Source organism: Ahaetulla prasina, chromosome 1 (assembly GCF_028640845.1).
Source record: "Ahaetulla prasina isolate Xishuangbanna chromosome 1, ASM2864084v1, whole genome shotgun sequence".
Classification (NCBI taxonomy): Eukaryota; Metazoa; Chordata; class Lepidosauria; order Squamata; family Colubridae; genus Ahaetulla; species Ahaetulla prasina.
In genome coordinates this window covers 192,410,031-192,437,514 of record NC_080539.1, presented here as the reverse complement: position 1 = coordinate 192,437,514, position 27,484 = coordinate 192,410,031, and the positions used below count along the sequence as shown (strand labels likewise).

Sequence of the window (27,484 nt, the reverse complement as noted above, 5' to 3'; positions counted from 1 at the left end):
AAATCCTTATTTATTTGGCCAGAACAAATTTTCAGTCATGAAACTACTGGTTGAAGGCAAATGCTGGCTCGGAAGTTACAGCAATGCAGAATAAATCAGAAAAAGAATAAACATTTATTTATTTAAGCAGTGGTGTCTTAACTTTTCAATTGGTAAATTCTCTTTTTTACACGTGGGTACAGCACAGTATTTTTCCCCTACAAAACTCTGTCAGGGGCAGAATAGACAGCTGCTATTTCTGAATATCCCAGATCAAAGCAAGGAACATTTTTTGACTTCTGTGAGCCAACAGGGCAAAGCACCCTGTCCAGAGGAGAATAGACCAGAGCTGCTCTTGGCCAATCCATAGTACCCTACACATTTAGTTATCCCTGGGGCAGATAAACCCTCCAGCTTTTATCCAAAACTAGAAAGAATGCAATTCCAGCAACTGTGGTCGTTTTTTATTTTGTGGGATAAGGAAGCAAGCAAGCACTGCAGAAATATGTGTGTACAGTATGTGATAAAGTAAGACACATAATATGAATATGTGTATAAGTTGTATGTCTCTATGTGTGTGCATCCTCCATCCCAACCATATCAATAGTATTTTTTTTCCAAAACAAAAGAGAACATAATTTTCGTATCTCTCCTTTTTACATAGTATTTTGTCTTTTTTCAAAAAAAATGGGGCTGCATTTGTTATCCTTTCCCAATAAGTTTACAGAGTCACAAGGAGCCCCATAAAAAATTTTCAGACTAACAAACTGTATTGTTGCCTTCCCTGCTCCCCCCCACACACCTGAACCTAAATAGAATCCCAAATTCTACATCAGTCTAGTCATTCCATTGCATTGATAAAATTAGCTGTAGCTACGAAAGCATAAGCCTTTTAATACAATTTGTTAGTTTGAAAAGGGAGGCATACAAGGGCAATTTTATGAAAACTGGCAAGTGATGACCAGACCTAGCCACTACTGAAACAATTTGGCAACTCCAAATCTCAACCAGCAAATGCTCAGTCTTACATATTGGAAAAAAGAATCTAAACACTAAGTACAAGCTTGATGGACATTACCTTACAGATGACCTCCACCCTGTTAAAGACCTTGGAGTTTTCATATCAAATGATCTAAGTGCCAAAGCCCACTGCAACTACATCGCAAAAAAGGCATTAAGAGTTGTTAACCTACTCTTGCGTAGCTTCTTCTCCAAAAACACTACACTACTAACAAGAGCATATAAAACATTTGCTAGACCAGTTCTTGAATACAGCTCGCCTGTCTGGAACCCATACCACATTTCTGACATCAATACAATTGATCGTGTCCAGAAATATTTTACAAGAAGAGTTCTCCACTCCTCTGAATACAACAAAATACCTTATGCCACCAGACTTGAAATCCTGGGTTTAGAAAATTTAGAACTCCGCCACCTTCAACATGACCTGAGTTTAACTCATAGAATCATCTATTACAATGTCCTTCCTGTCGAAGACTACTTCAGCTTCAATTGCAACAATACACGAGCACACAACAGATTTAAGCTTAATGTTTATCGCTCCAATCTTGATTGCAGAAAATATGACTTCAGTAACAGAGTTGTTAATGCCTGGAATGAACTACCCGACTCTGTGGTCTCTTCCCAAAATCCCAAAAGCTTCAACCAAAAACTCTCTACTATTGACCTCACCCCATTTCTAAGAGGTCTGTAAGGGGCGTGCATAAGAGCACAAGCGTGCCTACCGTTCCTGTCCTATTGTTTCCTTTCGTTATATCCAATTAATATAGTTATTACATACTCATACTTATATATATGCTTATATACTATATAATTATTTCATGCTTATGCTTATATATGTTAAACTAGACATACCCAGTTCCTGCAACCGTTCTTCAAAACATATGAAGAACGGTTGCAGGAACTGGGTATGTCTAGTTTAACAAAAAGAAGGACTAGGGGAGACATGATAGCTGTGTTCCAATATCTTAGGGGCTGCCACAAAGAAGAGGGAGTCAGGCTGTTCACCAAAGCACCTGAGGGTAGAACAAGAAGCAATGGGTGGAAACTGGTCAAAGAAAGAAGCAACTTAGAACTAAGGAGAAATTTCCTGACAGTTAGAACAATTAATAAGTGGAACGACTTGCCTTCAGAAGTTGTGAATGCTCCAACACTGGAAATTTTTAAGAAAATGTTGGATAACCATCTGACTGAGATGGTATAGGGTTTCCTGCCTGGGCAGGGGGTTGGACTAGAAGGCCTCCAAGGTCCCTTCCAACTCTGATGTTATGTTATGTTATGTTATATATACTGTGTGACAAATAAAAAATAAATAAATAAAAACTTCAAATTGCACTGTGTCAGTCATTTACAGGTTAGTCCTCAACTTACAACAGTTCATTTACAGACTGTTCCAAGTTACAAAGGCACTGAAAAATGTGACTGATGATCATTTTTCACTTACGATCTTTGCAGCATCCCCATGATCATATGATCAAAATTCAGATACTTGGCAACTGGCTCATACTTATGATTGTTTCTGTGTCCCAATGTCATGTGAGGGGCAGAACAGACATTGCAAGCTTCTGACAAACAAAGTCAATGGGGAAGCCAGATTCTCTTTACAACTGGGTTACTATCACCTGCAGTAGTTCACTTAACAACTGTGACAAGAAAGTTGTAAAATCGGACAAAACTCAGTTAACAAATGTCTCACTTAACAACAGAAATTTTGGGCTCAATTGTGATCATAAGTCGAGGACTACCTGTACCAGCAGGCAATTTATTCACATTTATGATGCAGGTACATTCATTAGCTCTATATCAAATTCAAATTCAATAAAGTGAGCCAGTGAATTAAGGTTACAACTAGGATCGAGGAGAGCCAGATTCAAGTCATCCTGCCACATGACAAATCTCTTGGTGACTTTGGATCAAGATGGGATATAAATCTAACAAATAAATGAGAATCTAGTGCTATTAGAAAACAAAGAATAGATGGCTATTCCAATAGCTTGATACTTTTAAAAGATGCTTTACTTCATAATTCTTTCCTTATGCTGATGTTTTCAAAAAATATGTTGTATCTTGCACTGGAAGCATCAAAACTGATAATAAGCTAGAATCATTCTTTCTTGCTTCTAATATTCCTATGAGTTAGAACCACTCTAGTTTATTCAGTGGATGTATATGCATAATTTTGCTAAAGATGTTGCCTGAATAGGAAGTAGAACACACAGCTCTTTTATTACAATATTTTTTTCCTGGACAGATCCCCTCCTTGAAAAGCCATGTTGTATATGCATGGCTGAGTGAAAGCAAAGTTTGCTGACAAAGTGCATTAACTAAAATGGAGAACCACGTTGATGATACCATTTTCATTGGAAACTGAAAGTGTTTAGATTTCTACCCCATTTTCCTCAAGTGCCTTGAGACAGCATACTTTAGTTTTTGCAAATAACCCCATAAGATAAGTTGCAAGATCATTCCCCACCCCAAGTCACCTAGTAAACTTTCTTGGCTAAGGATAGACTTTACCAGGACTCTCCTCAATCCTAACACAGGCTCTAAACACTCAAATCACAAGAGCTGTAGACAAAAAAAAGGGGGGGGGCTGAAATAAATAGTTGTAGTGCATTCTCTTTTTTCACAGAAAAAAAGATTTCTTACTAAGTTGACTATGCTAGTTTACAATAAAATAATGGTCATGGAAGAAGCTTCATTTTTAAACACCCCCCCCCCTTTCCTGGTACACCATGGTGCTAGGCTCAAGGAAGCAGCAGCAGATGATGAAGGAATTGTAATTGAGATTTGGGATAGTAAATCCAGTAGGTTGATTAATGCAGAAATCAACCTGATTTTTGTGTAATATTTTGTGAAAGACACAACACCCTCAGAATATATTAGAAATACCAGGTATTTACTCATTCAATTTGTATGTCTTTTATTGAAGATAAGGATAGTAACACTTTGGTAGTGGAGGGTGGGTATGGCTTTTATCAGTTCCATTTTTCAGGATTACACATGGTTTTCTTTCCTGAATAACAGAATCTCTTAACCAGTTGAACATCTTCAGTCCTAAGTCTGCTTTTGGGAGGAAAGACTTTTGCCATGCATGGCATGGGAGACTGTTTCCAGTTTCAGCTTGTTAGATTAATTCCAAAGATACCTTCAAGTTGCAAGCACTCTTGTCATAGTTTAAAGTAAATCCACAGTTTTTCTTTGTCACTCTCTGGAAAAGGTGGAAAAATAACAACACGTTTGTACAATAATTTGTATGCAATAGGTTAATGAACCAAAGTGCAACACTTACAAAGAAATCACAAATAAAACCTTGGTATACAGGTAGTCCTCAACTCATGAGCCATCCTTGAGCCCAAAATTCCTGTTGCTAAGTGAGATATTTGTTATGTGAATTTTGTCCCATTTTACGATCTTTCTTGCCACAGTTGTTAAGTGAGTCACTGCAGTTGATAAGTAACACAGTTGTTAAGTGAATCTGGCTTTCCCATTGACTCTGCTTGTGGGAAGGTCACAAAAGATGATTGCATGACTCTGGGACACTGCAATCTTTATAAATATATGTCAGGTGTCAAACATCCAAATTTCGATTATATGATCATGGAGATACTGCAAAAATAATAAGTGTGAAAAACAGTCATAAATCACTTTTTTCAGTGCTGTTGTAACTTCGAATGGTCACTAAATGAACTGCCGTACGTTGAGGACTACCATGTATATAATGGATCTTTCAATATGAATGGAACATCAGAACGTGGTTGCTAAGATGTGTCAAGTCTTTGTGACCATATGAAGCATACCAGGCTAGGACTTCCACTGTCCTCCTCTGTCTCCCAGAGTTTGCCTAAATTCATGTTCATTTTGTCAATGACACTATCTAGCCACCTCATTCTCTGCCTTCCCCTTCTCTTTCTGCCTTCAATCTTTCCCAACTTCAGGATCATTTTTCAATGAGAGCACCAGATTGGGGACCAATTAAGCAGCAATTAAAATTAAAAAGCCCTTATTGTACACTTTAGGAAAAATGTCCTTCAGTTAAAATAACCTAAATCGTTAATATAATTTTCATTCGCTGTGCAGTGAATGTAGAATGTAGAAGAAATGTGAATATGAAAGAAGCTTATAAGTAAACCTTGTTAACAGCAGATAATGATTAATATAAGTTGTCGATACTTCATTTTATTAGTTGGACATTTTTTAGATATGCAGATCAGAAAGCCAGATAATTGATTGGAAAAATGCTTTATTAAATCAAAGCAGACCTAGAGCAAGAATACCTTATATTTTCATGCAGTTAACCCAGGGTTACCCAATTTAATGCTTTTCAGATGTGTTGGACACCAACTTTCCTAATTCCCAGCATTACTGAAGCATTATGGAATTTGAAGAGCTATACAGCTAAGAGTCACCATATTTCAGAAGGCTGAATTAACCAAATGAATCAGGCAACAGTTTAGACTTGAACTGAGCCACAGTCCATTGACAGCACAGCAAAAGCTTTCCAACATTACATTACATCACGTTACAAATGTGATTTGATCATATTAATACAAATCCCCATGAAGAGTTCATACTTGAAGAGCACCATTTCAAGTCCACACATTCTTCTATATAAAAATACATAGAAAGCACACATAGAAATATTGGTGTTTCAAATCCAATCTTTTCTTTATGCATAAGGATACAAAACCCAAGATATAAGCCAATCATTTCTATGAAAGTGAAGAAGCATATACATAAAAACAAAAGGAACAGATACATCCAACAGCAGAGCAAAGCAAAGAGCATGAACTGATGGGCCACAGCTAAGAACGTTATTTGAAACATTTGTGCAAATCTAGACTGTTATTTACCACATAGCACTCCACTACGAGGAAGAACGTGAGGGAGACCCAAAAGAAGAGAAAGAAAACATCAGAGACACAATGCAACATTAATTAACAATGGTTGAGGCTGCCAGAAGAACAAGAGCCAGAACTTTACATCTCGCTCAACATCAGAAGCAGTAAAAGAGGAAGTGAGGAAGACTCCACCACTGTTTAAGATATATAGTATCTATGTTGTCTGTAAAATGATACCAAGATTCTTAACACACACTAGGAAATCAGAAGGTGTTAAATTTTCTCCAGTGCTGTATTTTTCTCTGTGCTGAAATGACTGAGATCACTAAATTACAGGGGTGTACAAAACATTTTGTTTTGAATTATTTCAAGTGCAAACTTCCCCAAACCCCTGCATCTCCAACAGGCTGTTTTCAGCTTTCTAGAAATGTTTTGAGCATGAAACAGAGTCTAGATATGTAAATGCCAAGAGCTACACGTATCAGCGTGTTATGAACATCTCTTACAACCCTTTAACTACGGTTACTTCCTCAGACTGAGCAAGGGACTTATCTTTTCTACAGGTGAAAACTCTCAGTAATCTTTTCTGCTTGATCAGACCAGGGCAAAGCCAACTCAGTTTTAGAGGCAGACACCTGGGACAGCTACCAAGGACAGCCACAGGCAAGAGCAGAATAAAATCTCAAACTACCTGGACCCCACCAAAAATAAGAAGTATCCCCAATCCTTTGTATCATCAGTATCTTTGAATTTATTGATCAATTTATTGATCAGTTGGTTGATCACAATTGTTCAACCAACTATGGTCCAGAGTTTTCCTATCTGTTGTAGCAAAGGCTCATACAATTGCAATTTCAATATATACAATGAATGAAATTTTTGTTCCATGAGAGGTTGTATTATTATTTGATACTGAAACAAAATTAGAGACAAGTCCTGTTTCTTATTTATATTTCCCATCAATGTTCAATTACAAGCTTGTCAATAAGGTACTCAAATTAATAATTCAAGACACAGCATTTTTTCACTAAAGTATATGTAATACATTACATGAGCCAATCTAATGTAGCAGGTAGCATCCTTATTAAAAAGAAGAAAACTTGGCTTTATCTATAATCTATGTTTATGTAATTATAGATGCAGTAATGAAAAGATGAAGCTGACATCTATGAAATATGTGCCCAAAAAAAATTGACCTGCAACCGTTTGGAAGAAACATAAAAACAAGCATAGTGTAGCCAAGTCTTACTCACTTGGAATTGCCACAGGCTAATAAATATCAGGCGGGGAAAAACACTATCTCCAAAGCATGTAATTTTAATACAGTTGGGTGAGAATGGTTTGTTTCAAAAGCAGTTTTTTTTTCCTTTCTGCTGTCTGGTACACACAATATTTACAGTATATAAAAAGCCAAGTCAGTTGCCTATTATGGGTTTCCTTCTTGTTTTAACAGGATACAAATAACCAAGATCATGTTAAGGGATGTAGTTCTCAATTGATCTTTTCAAAGGAGCCTCAGTGCAAATTGTTCTATTATTTATTTGAAAGAATTAAATCCTGGAGGTGCAACAAGATAAGACTAAATGACCAAAGTTTTCATTATTACCTATTCAGATCTCAGTTTTGGCCACAAAAAATACATATTGTAGTAGATTAACTGGAATATATACATCAAATCTCCTGTCTTTTACATCAACTTATTTCTACATTTTATTATATTTTAGGAATATTTAACCAAAACAAAACCCACTGAGAAAATATTGCCTCCTTATACACTCCACTCTTCCTAGTTTCATAAGAAACATAAATGATATCTAAACTTCTATTCCTCAGTTTAAATGTTATTTATATTCCTCATGAGACTAATCCATAAAATTTAGTCCAGGACATTAATAACATATCATTAGCAACAAGTAAATAACTGAGTGCTTTTTAATAATCTTGCAATTCACACTCATAACATTTTTTTTACTCATAATTTGCCGAAGGACAGAAAAAAATGGCTGAATGGAACAGCTCCCTCTCAGAAAGAGATGATAGAATGATCATATTTTATTACCACATATTTCTATTTGAAGCAGAGTTTAATCTGGAATAATATGTAACTATTTACTTACAGTCCCAAACCAATAAACCATATAAAAAGAATTTAAAAAATACCTTGAAATAATTAGGATGATCAAGTGTGAAATAACAAAAAAATGGAGGAATCCACATAAAATATGTTGCTAAGAAAATTAGGCAGATGGAAAAGTTATAAAATAAAAATTCTCAGTTGTATAAACCAGAACAGATGAATATCTAACATTTCAAACAATAATGAAACAATCCACAGATACCTGATAAATAAGTGTCTACAGCCAGAAGAAATGTGTATTTTCGTTTTTAAGCATTTTAAATATTGCAAGCATCCAACAACATAAAACTCATCTTGAAAAGGCTCAAAAAGTAAAGGCAAGAAAGGTGGAACAGTAACAGAGAACATTTTATGTGTGTTTTTCAATCATTCAGTCCACCAAATATATTTTGGGACTTTCTGAATACTTTGAAATATTTTTTGCTTGGAACTAATCTGTAGCCATGAATGCATCACAAAAGAACTTCTCACCCCACTTCCAACAAGTTTAAGTTTTTCTATAATGTTCAACTAACCATTATTAAACTCTTTAGCAATTTAGGAGTAATTCAGATTAGCAATCATATTCAGGTATAGATTAGTATGAAGAACCAATCTGCCCACTGTTCTTTGTATACAAACCAACCTCATAGACTGGATGAGATTAATTAATCTATTATGCAAAACACTTTAAAAGATAACTTACTGCTTGTCAGGTGACTTGGTGAGGTATGTTGCCCATTGGGTGTGCTTGAAGTAAGGTCAATCGCCACATTGGAGTGTTCCCTTTCAGGTGAAAGGTCATGGTCACCTATTATATTTTTAAAAAGTGTCAGTTTTTATTTAGAAAAACTGTTATTTGCACCCAGGACAAAACTGTTTCTGGTAATTTTGCTCCCAAGTTTATTAGATTCTTTCATTCATTAAAGGCTAGGGTGTAGGTTATAACTGCTTAAAAGTTATGGCAAAAAGGTCTGTTTATTGGCTTGCTCAACATTAACAACACTGGGTTAATATTATGGTCTTGGGACAAGGCCAAAAATATGTCCACACCCCTTCAATTTCACACTCAGTTCCTTTGCATACAGTGTATGGTTTATTTATTTATTTTAAAAGAAACACAAAGAGGGAAAGATTATGTTCCATATAGGCTGCCTACCACCTGTCTTTTAAGACATCTATACAGTACCACTGAAATGACCAAATCAACAAAAAATAAAATATGATAATAAAGAATTATCTTCATCTCCCAATAAGGCAAAAGTCCAAACAATGACAAGAAAACTAAACTGATACTTACAGGGCAGGTATCCATCAGTCGCCTCCACTTCCATAATCAAAGTGCAGTGCTATAAAATAAAAAATACACTGTCAAAGATGCCCTCACTCTGTCAACTCTTGACAGATCTAGGTTTCTTAGTGAACTCTTCTTATTGTCATTGCTAATCAAACCAATGTTTGTGTAGCAGAAGGCTTTCTGCCTGGAATCTTTCTGAAAGCACCCAGTGATCAGAATAGGTTAATTTAGTTTTTTCCAAAAATGAACCCTGTGGAGGAGGTGAGGGGGAATCACACACTAAAATAATTACTAAATAAATCCTATTTAGGTCAGGTATGTGTTAACTGGCTTGCCAGTGTCTTAACAATCAACAGCTCCTTCTATGCAAAGGCAGGAGCATATTTGTTAATAAATCCAATAGGGAATCTGAGTATCTCATGTAGGAATTTTTGGACTGATTTTTAAGTACTGTCAAATGTCAGTGCTACAAAGTTTCTTACCCTTATGGCTCTTCTATGGTGTGAACAAAAAATGGTAAGTGTGTGCTTCCATGACACTGATATAACATTTTTGCACAGGAACCAGTTTATTCTAGCTTAAGTTTTTAACCCTGGAGCAATTTTTAAAGTAGTTCCAGATTGTATGCATTACTGCAGTCTCAAAAGTTTCTTCAAGCACTTTGCTAGCTATTACTTTCTAGAAATCAAATAACCATATTAGATGACACTCAAGTCATTTACTATATGAATAAAAATGAAATAACGTAAAAAGGTAAATAATCAACATTTTAAAGTGAAATTTAAAAGGAAAAAAACATGCCCAGCAAAGAATTGCATTTTCCCCTCCTAGTTTCCCAGCTCCCTTTTGCCTTTAAAACTCTTATTACATCAAGCAGTTAAATTATTCACAATGAACCATTTCTGTATTGATTGCCAAGTATATTTAGCCCCAGCTCCTGGAATTTCTCCATTACTTACTGGAAAACAGGCAGCTCCATTTCTTGTCTCCTAAACCACTTCCCTTTACCTCATCCCCCTCCTTAAGAAAGAAAGACTTCTCTGCTGCGTTCCTTTCTCTTTGGCATACAACATATCAAATTCCCAAGATACTCAGTATAATGTTTAGATTTCATCGGGAAACGCTGCCATCGTGTTGATGTTTACATGGCTTTAAGAATAATACTTGAGATCTAAATGTTGTAGCATAAGATCAATTCCCTCATGCCTTTCCAAAATTACCTTATCTTCCACCTTCAGCAGGTAACATACACGGCAACAAGGGGGAAAAAGTTCCTAAAGCCTACGGGGGAGGAGAGAAATACTATCCCAGCCAATGAGATGGATAGAAAGGTAAAGGGGGGGGGAGAGAGAGAGAGAAAAGAAAAGTTCTATGGTTTAAAAAAAAGTTTGTTCACCATTTCCAAATTCTGATAGTAGCTTCTACCCCTCCTCCCAGCCAAGAATGAAGAGAAAGACGGAATTACAATACCTTGGAACTACAGCGAGGTGGGGGTGTCTTTAGTTAGGGAAGTTAGATCCCTCCTTTTTTTCTCATCCCCCCCCCCCTTCCCTCCTCCAGGGTTCAAGAGAAGATGAAGAAAACTTACAGGTAGATCATTTAGAGCAAGCGGATCGGAAGGGAAACAAAGCAAAAATGAAGAAGAAAGCTTCTTCTCTCTCCTCCCCCCCTCCTTCAGGATGGGCTTGTTGGGAATGGCACGTACTTTCAGGAAAGATGAAGAACAAAAAAAGGAGAGAGAGGTCAGCCAAAGCTACAGCACTGCGATTAACCAGACGAGAGAAAACTTGATCCACCGGTTCCTTAAGAATCGAGAGGGAAGGGGGGAAAATCTTGGAGGAAAGAAGAAAAAGAAGACGGGGTGGGGGGGGGGAGACTGAAAAGAGTAGATCACGGAGTTTAAGAAGAAGAAAAAAGAATCCAGAGAGTCAGGCCACTAATTATTTTTGGCCCTAGGCAAAATAAAACGATCTCCTAATTTTACCGGTGTCTATGTTTCTTTCCGCGCGCTGTCAATTAATTTAAACCCTGCATTTTTGAAATAGAACGCGTGGTGTGCCGTGAAATATTGTGTTATCTTTCGAGGGGATTTCGTCGGAGGAGGAGAGACTCTTCTTAACTGCAACTGACAAGCCCAGCTCAGTTAAGAAAACAAAAGCCAACCGTATCAAAACTGGGGACGAATTAATCGATTAACCCCCTAGAAATCAGAATTCTGTTTTTTAAAGGCATTCTTTAATCCGTATTCATTTAGATAGATCGACCAACATTAAAAGATGGTTTTCCAAACAGAAATGCAAATCTACCTTTTCACACCTTTATGTTATTCTAAAGATTTATTTTGGGATTAAAAAGCAACAAGTCCTGTTGACCTCGAGGTTAGAGATGCTCCATAATTGCGCGGTCCTCTGTGACAGACCTTGTCCGCCTCCCTGCCCTTCGCAGCCACACACACCTATTCACCCCGGCGACACTAAAGACAGAGCCCGGCAGGCAGCTTTTCTAGAGATAAATGTTCTTGTTTCCATCCGCCACCAGCCAAGCCGAAGAAATAGCCCAACAAAGATTTACCTCAGCAGTGCGTGTAGGGAAACAATTCCACCATCCTCCCGGTTTGTTTGTTTTGTTAATGAGTCTTTTCCTTTCTCGGTTTCTTTCCTAGGCTTAGCGATCGTGTGTTTGCGCCCCGCAGTTGGTTATGGAAACTAAGGCAGTGGATCTGTAGCTAAGGGTAATCCTGTTTTTTACTTCCTCCATCTTCAGAGAGCAGGGTTAGCCTGGGACAACTGGTCAAACCCCGAGAAACCGATCCGGCAACTCACACGCTCGCTCGCTCGCGCACTCACACACACACAGAGGCATCACAGACGTCTCACCCAGACACTCAGAGCTGGAGAGAGCGATCTGGGAAGCGCGTTGTCTGGCTTGGCAGCGCTGCTCAGCTGACTCGGCAATCGATTACAGGACAAGTCCCCGAACACGCCCGCAGCCTCTTTGCTCCCGAGCTCAGGCGGCTCTTCCCAGGCGGAGGTGCTGGGTGCCTCGGCAGACCCCGCTCCGCCGCGGGAGCCGGGGAAAGGGCCCCGCCGCGACCCCGGGACAACTGCCGGCACTGCATAAACTTTCGGGGGAGGGGGCTTTTACCGCTCCATTTTCCTTGCTGTAAAACTCTGCTGGTTGGGCACTGTATTTCCAGTGTTGCCTGTCTCAGCATAAGTGTAACACGGAAGCGAAATCGAATAAAGTAAAAGGGAGAGAGAGAGAGAGAGAGAAGGAGAGAGATTGCACTGCAAAATAGTCCATTGAAGGCTCGCTAGCAGATAGGCTTCAAAACACACTAGGCTAACACGTGATTTGCGGTTCAGTGCGTTGTACTATCCTTGGCTGATCTCAAACATCTTAGCGGTATTTGATACACTATATACAGAGATGGGAGATCCTAGGAATTCGCAAAGCTGTAAGCTAAAAACTGGGAAGGTTTTTTGTATATCTATAATGTATATCCCAGAAGGTACCAAATTATCCCCATATAGTTGCCAAGAAAAATAAATGTATGTTCCATATAATCACCAATAGTAGCCCTCAGCTTGGAAAGAGATTTTATCTTTATATTGTGTGAACCCCTGTAGCTACCCTCAGTTCATATTTTAGTGTTGCCAAATGTAAGTATTGGGTTAATTTAATAAAATAGTAGTTAATCCAAGGTTAAGCATATGGTTTTAAATCAGCCTTTAAACTTGAAATAAACCAAGATCTCTAATCCAAGTACAGTACAGTATTATAAGAAGTCTCAGAGCCAGAGTTCTTCAGATATACTTGATCTTGTTCTGTCCCAAATTTCGAGTAGTTTTCCCCATTTGTGACTGAGCACTCAGTGTGGCCAACTCAAGGAAGGGCATTTTCCATATATTCAGGACCTTCCTTTTTACTGTTTCTCAAAGCTTGGTTGCTGAGAACTGAAATACAACACAAATTCTAAGGCCTGACTCAGCCTTTTTGTAATCTTATCCATTCTTGGATTAATGTCTGCCTTGAAATTTTCTTAACAAGAAGTTTGCCATTATCTCTTTCCAGAACGGATTTTTGACTTCCCAGTCTAATTTATGCCTGGGAATTTCCAGGTGGTTTCCCATCCAAGGTCTAACAAGATTTATTTCTGCTTAAATTGTTCAAGATTAGTCAGATGCTGCCACCTGCTGTGTGCAATGCATGTCTACTCAAAAGTAAATTTCATTGATAGTGCTAAATTGATTTATAGGCTAAAACAGATTTTAGGTATATTAATAGTAAATTTTGATGCTTATACCAAACATTTTAATAGATAAGCAGATTATCTATTAAAATATATACCTCTCATATTACTAGACCAATGTTTTCAGGAAATGCTCAATGGATTCCTCCCCACACCCCCAGGCCAGCAAAGCCCAGCCCTCTGGTTTTTGTATAGTGGGGGGAAGGGAGTTTGTTGGTTTAAGATACTGTAGTTGGCTGAGAAGGCCCTTCCACAATTACCTTGCTTGCACTGGAAAGGGGGGTGCTTCGCTTTCTCTCCCTTCCTACCATTCTATGGGCAATGGAAGAGAGTGAAGATGAATGCACTGCCCAATTCCAGATGCTTGGAAGTGGAAGCTACACTGCATGGAGGGGCTTATGGTGAATAAGGTTAAGGCAAAAATTGCACATCTAAAATACTTTCAATAATAAAATTGGATTCCAAACAACTCAGCTTCCTTTAATACCTATTATCTTTTTCTAATTTGTAGCAGAATAGAACTTAAATGGAATTCAAGTGGTCACCATATTGGTTTCTGCCAATAATAAAAGAAGCTAAAGATAAACAGAACTTTTTGGAGGCAACAAAAATTATCACTCTTGTTTAATATCTCTCTTATTTCAATCCATCCCTGTCCTATTCCACTGCTGCATTTACATGACATAAACTTTGGATATTTAAAGACCTGTCTTTGGAGCTTGAGATGAAAACATGTCAGACAGAATACCTCACATTACTTGAAGCTTTGCTCCCTATATCATTTGGCCTTAGAAAAGAGAGTTGCTTTTATTTGTCAATATAATGAAAAGTGAAGCATACAGTATTAATCATTAGCATCGGACTTAATTAATTCAGAAGGAATAACTCTTAAATCTGGAGTTTTCCAAAGATTTAATTGTACTTTAACTCTGATCTTGATATTGGTTCCCATTCTTGATAACCTTTTATTGACAATTGAAATAAAAGGAGTCAAATGAAGGGGTGAAATCAGGCAGGTTCTGGAGAACCGGTAGCGGAAATTTTGAGCAGTTCAGAGAACCGGTAGTGGAAATTTTGAGTAGTTCAAATACCACCCTGGTCTGGCTCCAGAATGGGATGGGAATGGAGATTTTGCAGTATCCTTCCCCTGCCATGCTCACCAAGCCATATCTGCCAAGCCATGCCCACAGAACCGGTAGTAAAAAAAATTGGATTTCACCACTGGTCAAATGTATAATACCTGTCATTAATTACATTAATTGCACATTAATGTGCAATTATTTTTGTAAATCATATTTCAAAGTCTCCACCAATTTCATCCTACTTATTTATTTATTTTATTTATTTATTTTGTCACAACAATATATGTAGGTATCATACAAAAAAGATTATATAGTATATAAACACATATATGAGTAAATATAAGGAGGTATAAGCATATATATAGGAAGAAGAAAAGAAAAACAATAGGACAGGAACGGTAAGCACGTTTGTGCGCTTATGCACGCCCCTTATGGTCCTCTTAGGAATGGGGTGAGGTCAATATTAGAAAGTTTTTGGATAAAACTTTTAGGATTATGGGAAGAGACCACAGAGTCAGGTAAAGTATTCCAAGCACTGATGATTCTGTTACAAAAGTCATATTTTCTGCAATCTAGATTAAAGCGGTTGACATTAAGTTTATGTCTATTAGTTGCTCTAGTATTATTGCAATTAAAGCTGAAGTAGTCTTTAACAGGAAGGACATTACAATAGATGATTCTGTGAGTTAAGCTTAGGTCTTGTCGAAGGCGACGGAGTTCCAAGTTTTCTTGTCGAAGGCGACGGAGTTCCAAGTTTTCTAAGCCTAGGATTTCAAGTCTGGTGGGATAGGGTATTTTATTGTTTTCAGAGGAATGGAGAACTCTTCTTGTAAAATATTTCTGGACACGTTCAATTGTATTGATGTCAGAGATGTGGTGAGGGTTCCAAACAGGCGAGCTGTATTCTAGAATTGGTCTAGCAAATGTTTTATATGCTCTGGTTAGTAGTGTGGTGTTTTTGGAAAAGAAGCTACGCAAAACTAGGTTTACAACTCTTAGAGCTTTTTTTGCTATGTAGTTGCAGTGGGCTTTGGCACTTAGATCATTTGACATGAAAACTCCAAGGTCTTTAACGGGATGGGGGGTCATCTGTAAGGTAATGTCCATCTAGTATGTACTTAGTTTTTGGGTTCTTTTTTTCTATATGTAAGACTGAGCATTTGCTGGTTGAAATTTGGAGCTGCCAATTTTTTGACCAAGCAGTTAGATGATCAAGGTTGTTTTGAATGATAGAAGTATTGTCTGTGGTGTTAAATAGTTTGACATCATCAGCAAAGAGAACACAATTACTTGAGATATGGTCACAAAGATCATTAATGTATAGTATAAAGAGTGTTGGTCCAAGGACGCTGCCTTGAGGGACGCCGCTCTTCACAGGAACAGGATTTGATAAAGCATTGCCAATTTTGACCACTTGTTGTCTGTTAGACAGAAAAGCAGATATCCATTTGTGGAGAGGTCCTGAGATGCCATAGGATATTAGTTTTAGGAGAAGTTTATCGTGTACTACTGAGTCAAAAGCTTTGCAGAAGTCTATGTAGATTGCATCTATTGATTTGCCTTGATTAAGATTTGAAGTCCATATGTTTTTGCAGTGGAGAAGTTGTAAGTTACATGATAATTTTTTCCTGAAACCAAATTGTTTGTTGGAGAGTAGGTTGTTAGTTTCTAAGTGTGAGGTAATGGATTGGTTGATGATAGATTCCATGACTTTGCAGGTGACGCAGCAAAGGGAGATCGGTCTGTAGTTTTCGACTAAGCTGGGGTCTCCTTTTTTGAACATAGGGATGACTGTGGCTAGTGACCAAAGTTTGGGAAGAGAACTGGTAGTGAAAGCTTTATCAAAGATAATACTTAGGGGTTTTGCTATATTAATGGAAAGTTTGTATGCACATAGTCCATCGGGTCCAATAGATAGTGATGGTTTTAAGTTATGAAGAGCTTTTCCAACATTGTCTTCTGTGAAATCTATATGAGTTAAATCATCATAATCATTGCTGGTACGTTTTGGGAACGTCGGATATGTGTTATCGGAGTTAACAAAAACTGAGCCAAAGAAAATGATGAAGAGGTTTGCTTTAACTGTTTCGTCATTGCATTCTTTGTTGTTAGAGTCTTTTAGTGGTGGGATGGATCTTGATACTTGTTTATTAATAGCTCTTTTTAAGTTGCATATGGATATAGGATACTTACTTAGCACCAGGAGCTCTATATTTCTCATAATATTTCTGTCCCTTAAACAAATCATTATCAAAATAAAGGTTTATAGTGGTACCTTGGCATTCAACTGCTTTGAAACACATTGAATTTGGTACTCAACACATTATGACATTTAGAATAGAATAGAATAGAATAGAATTTTTTATTGGCCAAGTGTGATTGGACACACAAGGAATTTGTCTTGGTGCATATGCTCTCAGTGTACATAAAAGAAAAGATACGTTCATCAAGGTACAACATTTACAACACAATTGATGGTCAATATATCAATATAAATCATAAGGATTGCCAGCAACAAGTTATAGTCATACGGTCAGAAATGGAAAGAGATTGGTGATGGGAACTATGGGAGGATTAATAGTAGTGCAGATTCAGTAAATAGTTTGACAGTGTTGAGGGAATTATTTGTTTAGCAGAGTGATGGCCTTTGGGAAAAAACTGTTTACAGTTTTTTAAATGTTTTTTAAATGTTTTTTAAAAGTTTTTTAAATGTTGAAAAAACATTTACAGTGTAAATGTTTTGACAGCAGCTAGGATTGTGTTTGCTAAAAATTGGAAAAATGAAAAATTACCATTGCAAGATGAAATTATTAGGAAAATGATGGAATGTGCAGAAATGAGTAAATTGACATTAGAAATTAAAGAACAGGAAGATAAACAATTTTACAAGGTATGGGATCTCTTTTATCAATTGTTAGAAGGGAAAATATTTATTATTTATTCGTATTCGTATATTCGTATTTCGTAATAAATAAATAAAAATATGTTAAAGAGACTTAAGAAAGGTTAGAACAAAGGAAAATGTTAAACTATATAATTGATTTTAGGGAATGGAATGGAAGATATATAATATTAATTTAGAAAAGTTGTTGAAGGGAGAGAATAAAATGTCATAGTTAACTAAAAGACTAATCAATTACAGTGTTGAGATACATATCAGACTGATAAAATACAAGATTAGATAAATTAACTAGAATATATGTGGCGAGTTGCACAAAAGATTGGTGATCAACCCACCGACACAATGTATTTGGATTGAAGATGGTTTTATATATGTTTGTTTTTTTTAAAAAAATTCTTTACAAAATAAAACACATTATGACATGAAAATTTTGTCCTGGTACTCATTGTTTACTTGGTACTCAATGCACAAGCTAGATTTGTTGGTGTCAGCTGCCTTGTGACTTGCTGTATTATTCCTTATGAGAAAACTTTTTTGGTACTCATAATTTTTGGTACTCATCTCGAACCAATTAATGATGACTACTGAGGTGTTTATGTGGGATAGTGGATACAGTGTCATAATCAAAGCACTCTCTCTTGCATGGGTCTTGCATGGTGATCAAAGCCTTGCCCATTTTACATGTACAGCAGTATGATACGTATATACAAGAGAGAGTACTCATGTATTCTTGTATATACGTATCATACTGCTGTACATGTAAAATGGGCAAGGCTTTGATCACCATGCAAGACCTACCATTTTGCTGTTTTGAACATACACACAAAGAGCCCTTTAGGTGAGAAACAGGCCCTGAAAGAACTACTGGAACTCTTTTACTGTAAAGTTGTAAAAGCCAGAAATTTGTCCTAATTCTAAATTTCTTCAATGAATGTCTGTGACAATTGTAGAAAGTTAGCACCCACCCCTCTCGTAGAAGAATGAAATATTTTAGGAAATTTTAAAAAGGCAGAATATTATATTTGCCTGGATGAGAAAAGGAGAAACATGTTTTAAAGACAAAGAGCAGCTCCCTGCAGCTCCCTTCCCCCAGCAGATATTTAGTGCACATTAACACTGAGCCAGCCTATCTACAAGACAATTAGACCTTCAGCTCCAGGATGATAGGATTAAGACATGATCCCTCAGGACATAATGGGATTAGCCCTCTACTCATCTAAAAACAGGGCACATGCATTGTGAAATCACCTGGGGACATTACATCAGCCCAAGATTCCACCAGACAAACATGACTCCACATGGTAGTCTGACTACAGCCAATAGAATACATGGTTTTGCCACAGGAACAGGAAGCTCAAGGGCAAGGCCCAAGAGAGGGTATAAATAACCCTCCATGTGTTCAGCTGCACCAGGACTTCAAACCCATGTGGTCCTGTTCATCAATAAATCATCTTTCCAATCAGTTGCCATGTTTCCAGAGTCTTTCTCCTCACTTGGAACTGAACCCATATGGATATTTCTTCCAACACAGTGAAGAAAAAGTGAGTTGTTCCTTGGCCCAAATGCTGTGTTAATTTTGCCATGGAATTCTGAAGTTTTATTATTTACATATATGGTTGCTGTTGATTTTGTAGCAGTGCTTCAATATGTTGTTCTGGAAACAGAGGGCATCCAGAGGATCTGGTACTATTTCCACAATCTAAGGCAAGTTTAGATGCCTCTCTGATTAGAGAATATGGAGATGTTCAGGATTATGTCAGCCCTTCCAAGTAGGCAAGGCAGAGAAACAGACTTTTATAATTCTGCAGGATGCTATCTGACATGGTCACCAGGACCAAGAGGTTTAGTCTTCCAAGCTTTTGGACTCATGCTGGAGCCCATCGCAGGGAACTTCTCTCTCTCTCTCCAGAATGTGTGCACTGGGCTGTTCTATGCATAGTATTTATTGGTGCCTGGTTTTTAGTTGATAACTAGAGTGTCAATGGCCAGCTATTAAGCTGTTGATTGTTGTTTCCTTGTGCTGCTGTACCATTGGATGATAAATATCTGATAAGCTGGTGGTAAATCAGCACTTCTGTTGACTGACAAGGGGGCTGTTTTCAGGCATCTCATAATATGCATAGAACAGCCCAGTGTACACGTTCTGGAGAGAGAGAAGTTCCCCAAGAAAGGACTCCAGCATGAGTCCAAAAGCTTGGAAGACTAAACCTTTGGTCCCAGTGACCTTGGATCCTGCAACATTATCCTGGGGACAAGTATATTTGTCTTCATTCGCATTAGAATTGTTGCAGAATATAATAACAGAACGTTGAAGGCTAACAATTTCCCTCTGCCTTTCTTATACTAAACAGAACTGGCTTGGATGTGATGGTGGTAAGTTTTCTTCTCACTCTTTGTTCTTTCTCAGGACTTGATGTTAATATTTACTTAATAGTTCTTGCAGAAAGAATAAGAAAAGTTAACTGGAATTTGAAAAATAGGTTTAGCATCAGGTTTAAACATCATTTATTTTGTAATTAATGTTTCATTTGTAAAAAAAGAATTTCCCAGACTTTACTATCGTGTTTCTCCGTAAATAAGACCATGTCTTATATATATATATTTTGAACCCTGAAATAAGCATTTGGCCTTATTGCCATGCACTCAAAAGCCCGATTGGGCTTATTATCAGGTGATGTCTTATTTTGGGGGAAACAGGATACATTATATAGGAAAAAATTAAATAAATTTACATTCTCAGACCAATGAAACACAAATACAGAATTTAAACTATGGAAGCATTTTAAATTTTATATTTGTATTTGTTTCTGTAATTTTCATACTACATAAGGAAAATTCCAGGATTCATATTCTTAATTCTAATTCATATTTTTAACATTAAAAGTTATTGGCACTTATCACAAGGTTTTCAATATTAGTTTCTAGTTATTTAGAAATCAAGTTATAGATATATTCTCTACCCTGCTTTGGTTTTAAGAAATCGACTAATTATTGATTTTATTTGGGGTCAACATAGTCACATCTTTGATTATCTATCATCTATAAATATTGCTCAAGACTGGATCATCAGGATTGTTTATACTTCTTGGTAATGTAGGAAGAAAAATTCAATCTGGTTTCAAGCTGGGAGGAAAAAAATGATGGTTATTGCAGTGCGTGTGCGTGCGTGAAACGAACCGGTGGTAACACAGGTTAGAACCCACCACTGATTCTGGGTGTGGTCTGACCAGGAGGGTATAAAGCAGTACTATCACTTCTTGTTGTCTTGACATTATCCCACTGTTGATACAGTTTAGGGCTATATTGGTGTTTTGGCAATTGCAGCAGACTGCTGGTTCATATCTATAGTAGATCCCTACTCTGATCACATTTGAATCCAGTACCCTATGTTCCAGACTATTGATCCATTGCAGCAATTATCTTGATACTGTATTGTTTTAATGTAGCATCCATCTGAAACCACTTGACAAGCCATCATAATTACAGATCCAACAGTATTTGATGTGACTGGGGAGAATTATTTTTCAAACTGGTAATAAGGTTAATAGTTATCAAAAGCAGTGAAGGGAAGCAAACTGATTTTTTTCACAAAAAAGACAGGCTGCCAGGTCTCTGCAGATGGAGCAGTAAAAAGTAAACAAGAATTTTGTTGTCCTAGAGTTGATTTATATGTACAGGTAGTCCTCAACTTACAACCATTCATTTAGTGAATGGTTCAAAGTTATAACAGCAATGAAAAAACTGACTTATGACCATTTTTCACACTTACAACCATTGCAGCATCCCTGTAGTCACATTTTCAAAATTCAGAAGGTTGGCAACTGGCATGTATTTATGATGGTTGCAATTTCCCAGGATCACGTGATCACCTTTTGCAATCTTCTGTTAAGCAAAGTCAATAAGAAAGCCAGATTAATTTAACAACTGTATAACTGATGTGATTCACAACAAATGTGTCAAGAAATGTCATAAAATGGGACTAAAATCATTTAATAACTGTCTTAGTTAGCAAAAGAAAATTTGGGCTCAATTGTGGTTATAAATTGGGATTATCTGTATAGTATATAGGTTTCTCCTTTGAGAACAGAGTACTCATTGGAGTTATTGCATTATAATCTTCACCTTTCTTCTCATAGTCATTATTTAGCAGAACTTTTTATTCTTGTTCTTTGAATTTAGAGGTTTCCAGTACAGATTGCAAGGAGGAAAATCTGATATCAACATGCTGCATAAACTTAGAATTAAGACATGAATCCATGATAAAATCACCATCATGTTACAGATTTCAGCAGTTTGCATGTAATATTATAGCTATCTAGCATTTTTTCAAATCAATAAAAAAATGATCCTCATTATCCAAGAAATTGCTACATAGAATCCTCATAAAAGCATGATCAAATCAAAGATCATATTGATCTACATGTAATGAATCATCATAATTTGGCACCATCGTAATGCACTGTTTCTTAATTTTATATGATTCTTATGTATGCACCAATTAAAATTGCCATAATAGTTCATGTCTATTTAAAAGAGTACAGTGGAAAAATCATACTCATTTCTGTGAATATTTGCAACATGGTAGAAAATTTATTTAAAGCACACGTAGACATTCACAAATACAGCGAACACAAGAACAAATGACAGCCTTTTTCCCTACTTGCATTATTATCTTAAATTTTCTTCCTGCTTTCTGAGTTAATAGGTTCCTGCAGGTTTGTTTGGTAGTCTTGGATGGCTACGATTGTCAGGGCTGCTGTTACGCTACACTGCATGTTGCTTGCTGCTGGCAGCCTGCCATAGAAATGGGGGGACGGGACTGCAGGTGGAATGAGAGGGAGAGTTGCCAGGGGATACCATGAGGAAATGAAACCAAGCCTCAGACCGTCCCGTGAGAAACACCAGCTGCTTCAAGGACAAGAAAGGAATGCTAGCTGCAGAGACAGGGACTGTTTCCCAAAACAATTAGTGTTTGTTTGTTTGTAAATTTATACTGCCACCTAGTCACACATGGTGACTCAAGGCGGCTTACAAGAATATAATATATATTATATATTAATATATATTATATATTATATATATAATAGCCAAATTTCTCGCCAAACAACTACAGCCCTATGCAGAATCCATCACCTCACATGTAAAAAACTCATTCCAGTTCATAGATATCATAAAGAAACAAAACTTACAGCCCAGCGACCTACTCGTGAGCTTTGATGTCATATCCCTCTTCACCCAAGTGCCAATCAAAGAAGCCTTGACAGCTATCCAAAACAAATATAACCCCCCCAAGCACATCCTAGATCTGACCAACCACTGCCTATCCAACACATACTTCATCTATAACGGACAAAAATACAAACAAATAGAAGGAGCACCTATGGGATCACCCCTCTCACCTGTCATTGCCAACCTCTACATGGAACACTTTGAAACCCAAGCACTAGAAAAATCTGATCACAAACCCAAACTCTGGCTCAGATACGTAGACGACACCTTCATAATCTGGCCACACGGGAAAGAAACACTTGACAACTTCCTCACACACCTCAATAGCCTACACCCCAAAATACAGTTCACCATGGAAACAGAAGTTAACAACCAACTTCCCTTCCTAGATGTCTTAGTCTACAAGAAACCCAATGGCTCCCTAGGACACACCATCTACCAGAAGAAAACACACACAAACCACTATTTGCATGCACTCTCACACCACCACCCAGCACAGATCAACTCCGTAGCCAAGACACTCATCTCTAGAACAAAACACTTAGCTGACGAACAACACCTAAAAACCGAACTACACACACTCACAAACGTACTAACATCCAATGGATTCCAGAGAAATAAGATTACCAAACTAATCCAAAAAGAACCCCCCACTAAAATCCAAGACAGAGAACAAGAAAATGGCACAGCCCTCCTCCCATATATAAAAGGCACCACAGACAGAATCAGCAAGATCCTCCACAAACATAACATCAAGACAGCATTCTGCACAAACCAAAAAATATCCACCATCCTAAGAAACCCCAAAGACAAAATTGAGTTAGAAAATCAAGGAGTATATGAAATCCCATGCACCGCCTGCCCCACCACATACATCGGACAAACCAACAGAAGAATAAGTGCACGCATTGAAGAACACAAGAACTCAGTCAAAAAAGAGGAACCAACTTCTTCCCTGGTCCAACACCTTAAAGCCACAGGACACGATATAGACTTTAAAAAGACCAGAACTATCGCCAAAACTGAACACTTTAACAACAGAATAATCAGAGAAGCCATCGAGATAGAAAAACACCCACACAGCATAAACAAACGAGATGATACCTCCCGCCTACCAGCCATTTGGAAACCCGCCCTTATTGACAAACTAGTCCCTAACACGAGGAATGACAGCAGACCCACACTCACGAGGTCCACACAGGATGTCACCACCACACATCCACCCAGAAAGCAGACCCAAACCCACACTGATCAGGAAGCACGACCAAGGACCAGAAGCCAGACCACAGCTGCAACATTAGCCATTTCAAACCCCTCCAATCCATACATGCAACAGACTGACACCCACTATGAAGATGTAGCACGGCCCCAAACACGAAGCCAAACAACAGCAATGCAGCTCACCAGCTCAAATCCCCCTGCAACTCAGACTAATCTGAGCACAACCAAACCCCCACCCAAACAGGACACACCCCCAGCCAATCAGAGCACAAAAAACCTCCATCCAATCAGAGCACAGCCAAGCTCCCACCCAATCAGTTCAAACCCCCACTAGCAGTTAAAAAGGAAGAAACAGCTGCAATCACACATTGTTCCCAGAAGCACGAAGCTGAAGCCTGAAGATGACGAATGAGACTTCGTCGAAACGTCGCCAAGACACTTCTAATTTTACACGGGAGAAAACCCGAACAACCAAAGACCTACACACACACACACACACACACACACACACACACACACACACATATATATATATATATATATATATATATATATATAAAATATAAAAAACAGTTTAAAAACAATAAAACTAATAAAAAAGAGAATCAATAATAAATTAATAAAATAACCCCTGAATTGTTAGCATCTAATTGGATACTTCTTAAAAACCAGGAGGTGGAGTGGGACATGGAAAGGTTAACCACATACTTTGGGCAGGAAACCCTCAGATTCAACTTCACTTCTTCTGTAACTGCTTGGCTTTCTTAAAGTATACCTTTAACTAACCATGGGCCTAAGGGTCTTGCTTTCTAACTAGCCAAGTTGGGGCAGATGACACTAAGCTGGATCCGCAAAAGCAATCTACCTGGAGATAGTGCAAACATGTCCTTCCCTAGGAAGGACCCAGGGGAAAAGAAAATCAAGCCAAAGGGAGAGCCCAGGGCCTCGGGAACCCAGTACAAAGCCTAGGCCAACCAGATGGAGCTTGGCAACCACCCAAAGAAAGCAGGGGAAAATCCAGTGCTTTCCTCTGCAGCTCCTCTGGAGGATTCAGGGCCCAGTGGTTATGGGTAGTTGGAAAGTCACCTGAGCCAGGAGAGCCAGAGCTGAGCTTGATGATCTGTGGAGTTGGACAACACCACAGACAGAGGCCACTTGGCTGAAGTGCCTGACCTGGTGCTCGACCACCTGAATGGGAGATTCCAGGAGTTGGGAGTGCATGACCGGCCAGCCCAGGATGAATCAGCCTCTGCACCAGGAGCACCAGCAGCAATGATGGCAGTTTTCATTGCTGCTGTTCCAGGACTGCCTGCCCAGTTTGTAACTGCACCAGCACCAGTGGCCCTACCAGAAACTCCCTCATTTCAGGGGGAGCACCAGCCTCCTCCCTGGCAGTAAAGTACGATGGAAACCTGAAACAATTGAGTTACATCCTTCCCAGTAAGTGGTAAAGGAACTCCGACCAAGAGTTTTGAGCCCCTCAAACCCAAGCCCAAACTTTATTTGATGATTTGATGGGAGCTAGAGGAACTCTGGACAGTCATTGATAAAAACTTGGCCAGGGATTTTATATAACTGGCGAAGTCCCGCATGGCAGCCCCTGTACTCTTCAGGGAAAAGAAAGAGACTATACATTGATTATCAAGAGCTAAATGCTATTTATGTGCAGAACACATACCCCCTGCTGCTAATGAAAGTCATGTTGGGTCACTTGGCCAAGGAGAAAATCTTCACGAAATTAGACCTGAGGGAAGCTTATTATTAGGTGCAGATTAATAATGGGGATAAGTGGAAGACAGCTTTTAATTGTCCCCTTGGTTGTTTCAGTTCCAGATCGTCCTTTTTAGACTACAGGGAGCCCTGGAGGTTTTCATGCAGTTGATAAACAAGTTCTTGCATGAAGATTTTATATGTGGATTTGGTCTATCTGAGTGACATTTTGATTTACATGAAGACTATGGCAGAGCACATCAAATTAGTGAGAACAGTGCTCGAGAAGCTCTGTGTGGCACAATTGTATGTGCCAAATGTGAGTTTCACAAAACTAAACTGGATTATCTAGGGTGCCGGATCTGACATGATGGAGTAGAGATGTATCCAGAATCCAGGGTGTGAATTGTCCTTGATTGGGAGGCACTGTGCACATTAAAGCAACTGCAAAGCTTCCTAGGATTTGTGAACTTTTACAGATAATTTATTCCAGCCTTTGGCCAAATTGCTCTGCCCATCATTGATCTGTTAAAATGAAAGGAAAACCAAACCCAAGCCGAGTCAGCCACTGTAGTGTTTAACAGTGTGTCAGGCTGCTTTTGAAAAGCTGAAGAAGCTTTTCGCAACTGAACCCATACTCAAGTACCCTGATCCAGATGAACCATTTATCACCCAGGCAGAAGCCAGTGATGTAGCAGTGGGGGGTGATCTGCCTCCAAAAGAACTGACAGGGAGCTTTACAGCCCTTTACCTACACTTCCTGAAACTCTCTAATGTTGAGTGTGGAAGAAGGAAGCTTTTGCTGTTCGCTAGGCATTCCTTACTTGGAGGCAATTGTTAGAGAGTAGTAAGACTCCTTTTTTTTAATCAATTTTTTATTAATTTTTTATTCCCTCCCCCCCCCCACACATAGTTTATGAACAGAGTATTGGCCATATCACATTTTACAGAACTTAACATATCCAAATACATTTTACTTAGTTACACTTTCTGCCAAAATATTCTTTTTCCATATTTTAATCATATCTTAATATTTCTATGCTCATTTATATAAACCACATCTTCTTTCGCCCTCAAATTCTAATTTCTCCATTTTTACTACTATATATTCTCTTTTATTATTTTTTAGCTAATTCAATTTTTATCCTGATATATTCAAACATGTTTGGGGTTGTGTTTCTTCCATTTCATCTTTTCCATTTTACAGCAATCTTTCTTCTCTTTCTCATTCCCCTCCCTCCCTTCTTTTATCCTTCCTACTTTCTTCTCTCCTCTCCTACTCCTTCTCTACTCCCCCTTCCCCCTCCTCCCTTCTTCCTCCCTATCTAACCTTCTCTCCTACTCTTATTTCCCCTCCCTTTCTTCTTCTCCTCTTCCCTTTCTTCTTTCCCTCTGTCTCCTTCTCCCTTTCTTCCATCTCTCTCCTTCTTATCTCTCTCTATTGATGTATTCATTTTCATAAGACTCCTTTTGAGATTTGGACTGACCACAAAAATTTAGAAGCACTTAAAAAAACCCAGAAATTGTCCCCTGAGCAAGTGAGGTGGGCATAATACTTCAACCGCTTTCATTTTACTCTTCGCTATCACCCTGGGGAAAAAAAATTTCCTGGCTAGCTGACTTGGCATGGATGGAGATTAGACGTTATGTGCCAGCCAGCCAGCAAACCCAGGTCATATAGCAAGACACAATTGAAAAATGGCTGGACACTTCAGGTTTGTAAAAATCCTTCATTTTTTTAAAAAAAATTCTTTGATTTTTTAAAAAATATACATCAATATCAATATATGAACAGTGTATCCTCTGGGTATAATTCATTTTGATATAAACAGCAA

General features: G+C 38.1%; 1 protein-coding gene across 6 annotated transcripts in view; it reads right to left on the bottom strand.

Moving 5' to 3' along the window:
* Positions 1 to 12,372, bottom strand: part of IKZF2 (IKAROS family zinc finger 2) — a 132,231-nt gene extending 119,859 nt beyond the window's left edge. For 2 of the 6 annotated variants that reach the window (XM_058186114.1, XM_058186129.1), the window contains exons 1-3: positions 11,825 to 12,370; positions 9,257 to 9,305; positions 8,663 to 8,767 (exon numbers count right to left, since the gene is read on the bottom strand). In XM_058186114.1, the coding sequence (XP_058042097.1) occupies positions 8,663 to 8,767; positions 9,257 to 9,290 (139 nt within the window). In that variant the 5' untranslated portion in view covers positions 9,291 to 9,305; positions 11,825 to 12,370. Of the gene's footprint in view, positions 1 to 8,662; positions 8,768 to 9,256; positions 9,306 to 10,473; positions 10,522 to 11,824 lie in introns of those variants that run through there. The other 4 variants (XM_058186146.1, XM_058186155.1, XM_058186123.1 and 1 more) reach the window with 3 other exon arrangements.
* Between the last annotated feature and the right edge of the window lie 15,112 nt (positions 12,373 to 27,484).